Raw genomic sequence first — 12,249 nt, forward strand, 5'->3', positions numbered from 1 at the left:
GTGTTTGACATAGGTGCGCAGTAGGTCATAAAACGGAACGAGTACGTGAGTCCGGACGAGTCCACCCCATAAAGATTATCTGCTCCACTATTTGCTCGTAGTCTCCACTGCAATGTTAAAAAACGGGTCGATAATAAGCCATGCTCTTTTATTAGATGTGCTATGTTATATAGTCTTATGTAATATTTGCTATGTTAAATAGGCGGTTGGATAATGTGTTATCGATCTGCTATGTTCATAGTCTCTGTGTAATTTCTGCTATGTTAAAATATGGGTTGAGAAAAGTGCTCATAAAAGGGTACGAGTACACCCTAAAATGGAGGTCGTAAAAGACCGTGGGTGGACGGTTCAAGGTGTTCGATTTCCCACACGTGGGCGGGGCCAGGGGGCGGGGCCGGAAGCGGGGCCAAACGTGGGCGTGGCCAAGTGGCGGGGTCAGGGGGCGTGATCACGTGACCGACGCCAGCCAATCAGCGTGAATAGGCGTGGCTTGTTTGCGCATGCGCAGTTGGAAAAATCACCCCAAGGTGACCTCTCCCTACTGACCCCCAAACTTGCAGAGGTGCATGTCCTGGTTCTATACATCGCTCCTGAGTGGGCCAACCTATGCAATATATCAATTGTCTTTGGGGCGGTCCCATGCACCCCTGGTTCAGGGACCTATCGACGCCAATACAACTTATAGGGCAGTTTTTCTCAAGTTAATTAGGTTCTCTTCTTATCGTAGAAAGTCACTTCGTTTCAGGGGCGTACCCACAGGGGATCCACCGCGTCCAGACCCATACAAAACTTCCTAACTCAACTTACATTTATACACAACTAAACTATAATTGTTTAATAAAGAAATGATTGATGTACCGCGAAAATTTGCTCTTACCCTTCATCTGTGTTCTTTCTCTTTTAAAAATAATCTTGTTCTATCATTTTTCTGAAAATATAGATGGAAGTATTTTACAATTACTTATCGTGTTTTCGGGTGTACAATAATACCCATTCAATCTGCATAGATGTAGTGGCTTGTAGTATTTGACCTCTCCTCCCAAAGCTTGGATCCCCAAACAAAACTTTTTGGGTGCGCGCCTGCTTTGTTTCATATAATTTTCCGGAAGTCTGTACAACTGTTGTTGTTCTTTCTGATAATTCCTGTAATAATTGCAATGGCAAAACATTTGTGTTCTAAACTTAAGGCAATAAATTTTATATATTTTACATACAAATTACGTTTAGAGTTGCTTATTTCTAATATGCGTGGTATAAAAATAATTGAATTATTATGAAATTTGTAAGAAAGTCAATTATTAGTTAAAGGAACAAGAAAAGGGCGCAACATTAAATTTTACCGGGGGCCTGCAATGCAAACCTCTATTATATCCCTGGGCCAGGTTTGTCACTCTTCAGCAGTAATCGGTTTTGCAATCAGAGTTGGGTAAGATACTTGTAAAAATGTAACGCGTTACAGGTTACTTTACTTTCTCTTAAAATGTAACGTGTTAGTAATGCGTTACTTGCCCCAAAAAAGTAACTGTTACTTTACTTCGAAAGTAGCGCGTTACTAACGCGTTACTTTTAGGTCCGAAACTTTAATTTTTTTAAAAAAAATATGACTTCAATTTTCCGTACTACTATTACTACCATTATTATTATTATTATTATTATTATTATTATTATTATTATTATTATTATTATTATTATTATTATTATTATTATTATAACACTGTATATAAAAATGAAAGATAGGCGGTCTGTATTTCAATACTAAAAAACTAGTTGATTGCCAACCTCGGTAGTCGTGAAATCTAGGAGTCAAGGACATTGTTCACGAGCTTCTGAATTTGGGTTGAGGGTCTAGGTTGAGTATATGGGCTCGAGCTAAACACTGTTAAAAATTATAGGGCACTGGCCAAATATTTTCAAAACTGCTCGGCCCGGGTTTAGAATTGTCAACGACTCGAGCAGCTCGGCTCACGGCTCATTCACTATCGACCCGAACCGAGAAGTGAGCCGAGCCAACAGCTCACTCAACCGACTCGGCTGGAGCGGCTCAGTTGAGCCGAACCGAGCAAATTGGTCATCCCTACCAAGCCAGCTCGAGCCGATGGTTCACCCCAAGTGAGCCGACTCGAGCCATCTTCTCAGTTGAACCGAGCCGAGCTGAACTTGTGATAAAAAAAATCTTCTGTGATCTCGCTATCGAGACGAGACGAGATGCGAACTGTGTTCCCTCTAGTGAGCAACACTAAAAGTATTCCATATTACTGTTTAGCTTACTTTTCTCATGGTTTTCGTTTTCCAGTGTAATCAGGCAATGATTTCAGGACGACTTAAAACGAACGAGCCATTTATCAAACTCGACTGGACTCGAAACTCAACGCGAAAAACTGAATCGGCTCGGAACTCGGCTCGAGGATATTACCCTTGACTTGACTCGAAACTCGACTTGAATTCGAGTCGAGTCGAGTTTTAGCTTGACTCGTGCTCATCCCTATGCGTTAGAAAAAATGGTTGTTTATTCTTATTCTGCTACACTATATAATAAGAACAATGTTGTTATGTAAAATTAAAAATGCAGAATATAGAGAAACATTACACTACTGGTGCCTTCCATTTCAATTCAGGCAGAGCATGTACCGTCACCATCTCAGATATTGTTGAAACTTTTTTTTATAGCAACTAGACATGTTTTTAAGAGACCCATATTTTTTTGTTTTGTCGAAAAAAAATTTCCCGCCAAGTAATGGGCCATCAAAGACGGGGAGTACAATTTATGAATTGTAGAAGACATGGAAAATGGTCAACTTCGGAGCCTCACCATTTGGCCATGGTGACAGGTAGAGTTATAATTCTTGTTGTGTTATGTACATAGGGATATAAATAAACTATATTTTATTATAGTTTGGTTTGCGCATGCGTATCTTTTTGTACATAAATTAACAAATGAACGTCAATTTATCTGAAAAGTCGAAGTTTGCGAATTTTTTTCGAGCACTTCCGGTTCGAATTTTAAAATTCTGTTTTCACGGTTGGTAAGACCTGGTTACCCGCTTTCCGAGAAAATTTTTGTATTGCTTCTGTGTGCAACCGTTTTGTCGCAAAAAATTCGAGAAATTGTAAAATTTTCAAAAATCGCAATTTTTGGGCGCCATTTTCTCGAAAACACCATCTTTTAAAATTCTGAAATTTTGTCAGATGGTTCAACTTTACATGAATAATAAACACACCAAATACCATTCTCGACCAATGCTTCGTGAATTAAATGTAGCCTTTTAAAGTTAGCGAAGTTTCGTTAACTTTGAAGTCACAGTTAGCAACACTGGGAACAATAAAAGTGCAATGATTTGATGATGTTTGTGGTTCACATTCATTAAATGAAGAATAAAAGGTTTTCTTGACTGTTTTTTTATTATTATTTTGATCAAGAAGGCTCTTTGAAATAGTAAAATGAGCCTCCCCCTACTCCTCCGTTTTCTTAAACCGAAATAATCTGAGGTGAAAATTACGATTACGAAATACACAAATTTTAAATTTACTTGAAATGGCCATCCAATAAATTCTGATGATCTACAAAAAGACTGAACTATTACCTCAGTGATGATCTGGAATGCTCCAGACAAAGTCTCAATTAAGTGCGATGTCATTACAGTGATCGAAAAAGGACAAAAAGTTTAAAAAATCGAAATGTTTTCTTACGCGTTGCAAAGAAATTTACTGACTTTTTAAACAGAACAATCCCAACATAAGAATGGGTCACTTGGAATTTTACAGTATTCGACTAAAGTGGGTCAGTCCGCAACCTGCGAGGGAAGTGTGTATGTGTGTGTGTGTGTATTGTGCAAATTTTAAGTTAGCTGCTACTGCGTTGCTACAAATCAAAGGTGCAGCCTATATTAAAGCTGTCATGAGTGACCTATTTCCTTTAGTAGTATGATCCGTAGAAAATGACAACTGTCTTCTTCAAGAATGTGGTGAATGCCCTGGAGTGGAAGGAATAAGTGTGGAGTCTCTAATTATTGATCCTGATGAAAATGAAAGTGTTACGTATGCCATATGGGAAAACAATAATCTCGTTTAAAAACTGTGCCACTTTCTGTTTTCGTGTCGTACATTGCTGGTTTAACTGTAAGAATTGTAATTCATGACTACATCAAGAAAATCCAAAGAGAATTAATTGCTACCGAAAAGCACCGTATAAAATTTCAAGATACAAATTCTATTTTACTTCATGTGGACTTCGCTTAAAACTGGACTGGTATTCTGCAAAGTGAAATTCAAAGTTATCACCGGAATATGAAACAACTGAGTTTTGTTGTAATAAACGACGATAAAACACGATTCGGCTCATGTACTCATAGCCATAGACAAGATTCTAAAAATACTCGAAGAAAAGCGAAAATATATTTTATAGAAAAAGGTTTGAATACGTGAAAATAAGTGTCTACAATTTCCCAAACCGTGTCAGTGATTTCTGATGGTGCTGCATCCCACTTTAAAAATCGCTTTCAGATGTTCGAGATGCAGACAGGTCCGATAAAGCAGTGGTTTTGCAGTGAAACCGGCCATGCAAGGGTTTCTGCGACGGTATTGAGGGGGAGGTGTAAAGAATGTGGCAACGCGGCATAACCTTAAGCAAAAACAGATACACAGTATTAAAACCGCAGAAGAAAAAAAAAATGAAATGAAATCTTTAAGTTAAGTTTTACGTCCCACGAATATGGCGGTTAGGCTAAAGAAGACGGTGATTATGAGAAATGAATGAAATGGTGGAATGCAGAAAGTGGGAGGACACTTGATAACCCCGAGAAAACCCACGAGCACGGTGTTCGTCCATCACAAAACCCCCACGGCGCGAGCTGGGATCGAACCAGGGACACCAAGCACCGGAGGTTAACGCTCTACCACTGAGCCACCGCGCCCCCACTAAAACTGCAGAAGAATTCGTGAGTATAGTGCAAGTACAAACTCCGGGTATTACTCTCGTTTTGTTGCCTGGAACTGAATTCGACGACTTCCGGAAGAAAAAAAGGGAAAGTATGCGACCTGTAACTGGTATTCAACGAAGTCATCTTTAGCTTTCGGAAAATGGCGAAGTTTTTATGGCAGTAACGGGTCACCATGAACTAACTTCATGCTTCCCCCAAAATCGAACTTCTGCAATTCAAAGTGTAGATTTAAGAAATCTGCAAAAAGGAACTTTTGTTACATACATACTGTATATGTATGATAACCAGTGGTACGTAGCAGAAATATTATGAATAAATTATGAATTGCGTGAAGTTGAAGTGCTGTTTATGATTCTACATGGACCTTGAGCATTTGTGACTATCGACAATGTGCTACGCAGGGGCGGATCCAGGACGGACTTCTGGAAGGGGGGGGGGTAATACTGCTACTTAGAGGTACTTTTAAGATATCCAAACTCTGAGATCGGTTTTATATATATATAAAATAAAAAAAGTTTCTTCCCCCTAGATCCACTCCTGGACGAGTTGTGAGTGAGCCAATACCTATTGGAGCACCTGCACGGTTACATGCTATTAGCGAAGACACCAAGCAAGCAAATGATTGGTCCATGTAAATAATAATGATAAAAATCAGTGAAATTTTTGTTTCCGAAGACCATTTTAAGTAAGTGAACTTGAAATTTGTGCGTTTCGTAATCGTAATTTCCACCTCAGATTATTTCGGTTTAAGAAAACGGAGGAGTAGGGGGAGGCTCATTTTACTATTTCAAAGAGCCTTCTTGATCAAAATAATAATAAAAAAACAGTCAAGAAAACCTTTTATTCTTCATTTAATGAATGTGAACCACAAACATCATCAAATCATTGCACTTTTATTGTTCCCAGTGTTGCTAACTGTGACACCAAAGTTAACGAAACTTTGCTAACTTTAAAAGGCTGCAGTTAATTCATGAGGCATTGGTCGAGAATGGTATTTGGTGTGTTTATTATTCATGTAAAGTTGAACCATCTGACAAAATTTCAGAATTTTAAAAGATGGTGTTTTCGAGAAAATGGCGCCCAAAAATTGCGATTTTTGAAAATTTTACAATTTCTCGAATTTTTTGCGACAAAACGGTTGCACACAGAAGCGATACAAATTTTTTGGAGAAAGTGGGTAGCTAGGTCTTACCAACCGTGAAAACAGAATTTTAAAATTCGAACCGGAAGTGCTCGAAAAAAATTCGCAAACTTCGACTTTTTAGATAAATTGACGTTCATTTGTTAAATTATGTACAAAAAGATACGCATGCGCAAACCAAACTATAATAAAATGTAGTTTATTTATATCCCTATGTACATACCACAACAAGAATTATAACTCTACCTGTCTCCATAGCCGAATGGTGAGGCTCCGAAGTTGACCATTTTCCATGTCTTCTACAATTCATAAATTGTACTCCCCGTCTTTGATGGCCCATTACTTGGCGGGAAAATTTTTTTCGACAAAACAAAAAAATATGGGTCTCTTAAAAACATGTCTAGTTGCTATAAAAAAAGTTTCAACAATATCTGAGATGGTGATGGTACAATTTTATATTTTTTTGCCTGAGTTGAAATGGAAGGCACCTACTGTATAATCAACGGGACTCTAGGATAAGCAAACTGATCTGAAAGAACTCCAATATTACACATCATCAGCAAACTATTTTCTAGTAATAAAGTAGACCTGCTCATCAGAACACAGTTTATTCATATTAACCCCTTACTGTAAATCGTTAATTATAGCACCCTAGTTGTTGATAAATATTTTCCGCCGGAGCACTTCAGACACTTTACTTTTAAATTCTGTCCACCATCATCCTCAGCTCTTAAGAAAAAAGTATTCTTTCAAATGTTCGAACGGTAAAATATTTTCGTTCTCCATCTTTATAAAAACAACACGAATCAAAGTAAAATAGACTACCGGTATAATTGCACTCCTAGTTCACTCACTGATGTATTGATTTGGAGCTTTCAAAATTTATGATAAAATCTTCCAGGTGCTTGTGATCAGTACACGTGATTTCCCTAAGGCTGTCCTGATTAAAAAAAAAAAAAAAAAAAAAACAGCAAGTGGCACTACGGACTTATTTGTTTCTCTGTGTGTCTGTGACTGTCGGTCACTCGATTGTTTCATTCTGAGAAATTCACTTACAGAAAAGAAACATTTGTTTCCGAAAAAAAATACATATATTGTAGTTACTCATCCGAAATGTAACGCGAAAAAAGTAACGCAAACTAGGTACGTTACTTAAAAATTTGTAATGCGTTACCGTTACAGTTACTTTGGAAAAAATGTAACGCGTTACTAGAAACGTTACTTAAAAAGTAACGCGTTACTTGCGTTACGTTACTTCCCAAGACTGATTGCATTGGATCAGTCAGGCAAGTATCCAGGGGTCCTCCCCCCTAAAATTTTCACCGTAACCTTGCAAATGAACTATAATATGGTTGGATCGGGCCCCCCTAACTTCAGCCTCCCTCCCTACATTTTTGGGGTAGCTACCGGCCTGGAATCAGTTTATAGAAATACTTCTTCCCTAACTTCGCTGCGCAATTTTTAAGACGACTGGTCGAAATAAGATTTTAAATGCTTAATGGTTTGCTCAATTCACAGTAAGTTTTTTTTTTAACCCAATATTACGATTTTTCCACAGGGAAAATGGCAAGTTTTTATTTATAGCCATTCCATTCAATGAATCGTGCAAGGAATTCATTCGCAAGGCACCGAAAGAAAAGATTTTCGAAAGACTTCTGGCAACATTGCATTGTTGACTGTATAGAAGAAGAAGATAACCATTCGACCACATGAATATAATATATCTAAATCTGCAATGTTAGCGGTATTCACTTAGAAGAAACATGTTCAAATGAAAGTTTTATTCCCAATATTAATTTGCCTTTCGTTTACATAACGTAGGCAAACATCAGATCTTGCTCGACCAATTACATATCCTAGATACCCTCAGAAATGATTCTAAGCTTGCGGTTAGGGAGGACTGGAACTCTAATTCTTAAACCTGTCTACCAGCAAACTAGGATTTCAGGTGCACAAGGTACGTTTATTAAATTGAAAGAATGAATTACATTTTTAATAAATTGTTCTATTAGAATGTGTAACACACATTGTATATTTGGAATACACTCTGGTGGTTTTATCATATGAAGGCCATACATAGAGGATTTAAAATTTTAATTTATCGTAATTTTGTGTGCGTTTGTTTGCCAAACTGTCCAAAGGTCCACTAAAAAAAGTAATGCAAAGATAAAATGCTTAATAGAGTAAAATAACGTATAATCAAATTAGTGGTTTCTTAAACCATAATTATCTAGGTTATTATAAGAAGTTTTTCAAAAGTTCTTGTGTAATCTGATGCACGGATGGATTGCTGCGGACTCCGATTTCTGATGATGACCTATTGCGTTGTCAGTTCAAACGTCAAAGGTCAAAAAGCTCTATTGTTGCTTTACCTTTCGAAGACAGGTAATAGTATACATGAGAACGTCGTGATCTGCGTTTCTTCTGTGTTCTATTACCACTTCTACATGAAATGCCATAAATTTTCTACGTAGTGCAATAGTAATAAGTATCCATGTGCACAAGACATGGGATATGCGTTAAATTCCCCTTCCCCCTTACACACACATAATCATAGATAAAGTACAAGGGCACTACACATGCAGATATGAAGTACAGGTACGTTCTGTTTTATTTTCGTATCAGTCGATAAGTAAATCAAGGTCGCTTTGTTACCCCCTTGGTAAGTTCGTAGATACTCAATGAATAATCCCTGAAAGTATGAGCGTCCAGCTCCTTCGGGAACTGACACGGCTTTACGTATACTATATCCCGAAGACATATTAAGTGGACATCTTTGCCTTTTGCAGTGTATATTGAATAGTGATGAACTGTCGTATACTATATCCAAGTTAATAGTATACTACAGTACCTCATCATCTTCTGTGCGCGTGGATACTTCCTATTGTTGCACTACGTATAAAAATAATTTTATTACATTTAGAAGTGGTAATAGAACACGCAAGAAACCCAGATCATGTATTCACACTCCAACATGAAGTGTGAATACACCATGATCTCCGTTTCTTATGTGTTCCATTACCACTTCTACATAAAATCATTTTTATACGTAGTGCAACAGTAAGAAGCATCCACGTGCACGTGACATGAGATGTGTGTTTCAAATGCCCCACATATACTCATACACTACGTACAAGGGCACATTATTATCCTTCGCTTACCATAAAACACAACGAAACGCAACGCAAACCGACGTACATTTTATTTTATATTACTCAGTAATTAAATGAAAGTCGCCTTGTTACCTCATTTTCAAGTTCCTAGATCCTCAATGAATAATCCGTGAAAAACTGCACTTCGTGAGTCCTCGCTAAATGATGAGGTACTGGCGTATACTATATCCTTGATTGATTTAAATTAGTGATGGGCATAACGATTCACCTCTCAGATTTGTCGCTCAGGAGTTCGCTCACTAAAATGAATCGGTTCATTTGAACGGCTCAGTGACTCACTTGTATTTTTACAACCGGTAGAGGGTGAGGTTAAAACAAATCGTATTATCACACTAAATACAATTAACAGATGTAATGTACGAAAAGGTATAATTCTAATGCAAAATCATGAATAATTTGGATTAAATAAAAGTATTAATAATATGTTTAAAAATACAACACGAAAACAATATATATATCAGGGTTGGCTGGTTTAAACCAAGGTGATTTAAACCATGGTTTAAACTAGCTGGGTTTAAAAAAAAAACTCGTTTAAACCAAAAAGAAAAAAAAAATGAAAAATGCTTTAAATCGTATGAACTTCATGGTAACGTTTCCATATATCAAACCATCTGCATTAGTTTGATCTCCTTTGCACCTTTTAATCAAGGTGTCCCATGTTCAATTCTCGGTCGAACCACAACCCTTCTTTCATGTGCAAACCAAGTAGCGGTTTGGATGTCACTTTAAAGCGAAAGTCTTCTTTATAACCTCGGTATTACATAAAGATGTTAAGCATAAACATACGAAACGAAGCCAAATTTTATACTTTTGCTTGCCTGAATGCTTATTTTTTTTTTATAAAGAAGCCAAGGTTGCTTAAATGTATTGATAGACATTGGCAAAATTTATCGACTGCGTACATAGCTTCCAACATTAGCTTGGATTGGACTTCGTTTTAATTTCATTGAATGATATCTACATACTAAATTTGGAATTTAATGCCTCAGTTTTAGCGTACTTATTATGATACGTTGACCTTAGATTTTACATGCAAAGCAATAACAGGATTTACTTTGCATTTAAAGTAATAACAGGATTTTCCCGATTTATATGTAATTCTGTATAATGGTTTCACTTGTGCAACTATTTATCTTTTTGTCCTGAAATGACCCTTGACAATTATATTAACAAGTATGTAAAGATCAGTACAACGTATTCTTATCAGGAGTCCTTTGTGAGTGAGTCGGCAGACTCGTTGCATTTGTGGCCAATTAGTCCCGGTTTCGAGTCCAAGTGGAGGACAATTTCTCTCGGATGTAAGCCGGGAAGCTGTTTGGATCCCGCTTTAAGCTTATAAGACTCCTTCCAGCATAACCCTGTTGTTGCAAAATAACGGCAAGGCGAAACAAGCTTATTTCTGTCCATATGTAATATAAATACATAGAGCAAATTATTTAAACCAAAAAAAAAAAAAAAAAGTTTTTTCTTTTTTTAATTAAAAACCATAGTTTTTACCAACCCTGATATATAGGATACGGGCCAGCTTATTTTTAGTGAAGAGTTTACATTTCGAGTTTCATATTTCTAATTTCACAGCACCGTGAGAAACTTTTTTTTTTTTTTTTTTTTTTAATGGCCACCGCTCACCCCTCCTTAAGAATCAATGATATGAAAAAATCGAGTTCGAAGTAGGTGATAACTATATCTAATATTTCATTTAAACTGTTCAACTGTTTTCTCGCATGCGATTATAAACAAGATTCTTGTCATTTTTATATATTAAATAAAATAGATTTATTGTGTCAGTAATATAATATTGCGGTTTAAGAATTGTTTAAATACACTGTCTTAATAGGGGCGTAAGCCCCAACCATCCCAACCCATTGCACTTCCATAAAATACAGAAATGTTCGGATACAATTTAGGTGAATTACGTTCTGAATTTTGTACGTCACAACCTTAAGAATTTCCATAAAATACCCTCAAGCAGGCCTTCATTATTTAGGCTGAAATTACCTTCTGCAAAGAAAATAATGAACTAAGTCGTAATCAGAATTGATTCTCTCTTATTATAAAATATAATTACAGTTTACTGTAATTATTAAGAATTTATTTGAATCATATATGCTTGTTTCAACATATCATTTCCCCTTAAGAATTGTGTAACACATTCCTGTATTTAAAACTACTAATTGCACAATTGGTGTACGAAAATAGTAACAGTAATCAGTTCTTACCACTCTGCACATTTATGTTCTCATTCTTTAAATTCTCAAATGAATAGCCGATTGCGAGACAAGATTCAAGGAAAAGAAAAGAACCGGCTCTTGAGGACTTCTATTTATTTGACCTACTCCCCCATTGTGCAAATTTAATTTTAATTAATAGTGAAAAGTTTACGAATTAGTTTTGCGCTTTATGTGAGAAATATCATTATAATTCCAATTGTTGCATTAAAGTGCAAAATATTTACGTTGTGGTACTATTTTTAATTTATTCAAGTCAAAGTGACACATACATATAGAGTAAATATATTGACATTTATGACAACGCACAATTACTGAACTAGATTGAAGAAGCGCTCACCACCTTTCCAAAAGAGCAACTGACTAGACCAACCACAGCATCGCGAAGCAAGAGAGTGGTTCGCGAGTGAGCGACGTACGTACAAGATTCGTGTTCCTGCAACATTGGCACTACCAAAGAAACGTGGCTCCCAGAGAATAGTGATTCCAAAACAATCACGACTCCTGAAGAATAACTCTTAAAGAACTACGACTCCCAAAGAGTCTGCTCACTCACGAATGACACATCACTAATTTAAATCAAATGATATTTTAGATGGAATTTGCAATGACCACTCCAGTTGGTATCTTCGCGCAGACACGAGAAATTAGGCAAAAGTGCACTTTGAGCACAACCATAGCAACCGATTCACAGTAAATAGGAATGCGAGGAGTTACACGCCATTTTTTTTCTTAACAAAATGGGTCCTAACTTCCCTAACCCTAAGCTA

General features: G+C 36.7%; 1 protein-coding gene and 1 non-coding gene across 2 annotated transcripts in view; one reads left to right on the top strand and one right to left on the bottom strand.

The window, feature by feature from the left end:
* Positions 1-4,838: 4,838 nt before the first annotated feature.
* TRNAR-CCG (transfer RNA arginine (anticodon CCG)) lies at positions 4,839-4,910 on the bottom strand. The gene has a single exon. It is a non-coding gene; the product is annotated as a tRNA-Arg (tRNA).
* Positions 4,911-7,757: 2,847 nt separating this feature from the next.
* AIF (Apoptosis inducing factor) overlaps positions 7,758-12,249 on the top strand; it is an 84,488-nt gene continuing 79,996 nt past the window's right edge. The window contains exon 1 of the mRNA XM_081737651.1: positions 7,758-8,035. Within this exon, the coding sequence (XP_081593777.1) occupies positions 7,951-8,035 (85 nt within the window). The 5' untranslated portion in view covers positions 7,758-7,950. The remainder of the gene's footprint in view (positions 8,036-12,249) is intronic.

Source organism: Thermobia domestica, chromosome 14 (genome assembly GCF_964235325.1).
Source record: "Thermobia domestica chromosome 14, izTheDome1.hap1.1, whole genome shotgun sequence".
Classification (NCBI taxonomy): domain Eukaryota; kingdom Metazoa; phylum Arthropoda; class Insecta; order Zygentoma; family Lepismatidae; genus Thermobia; species Thermobia domestica.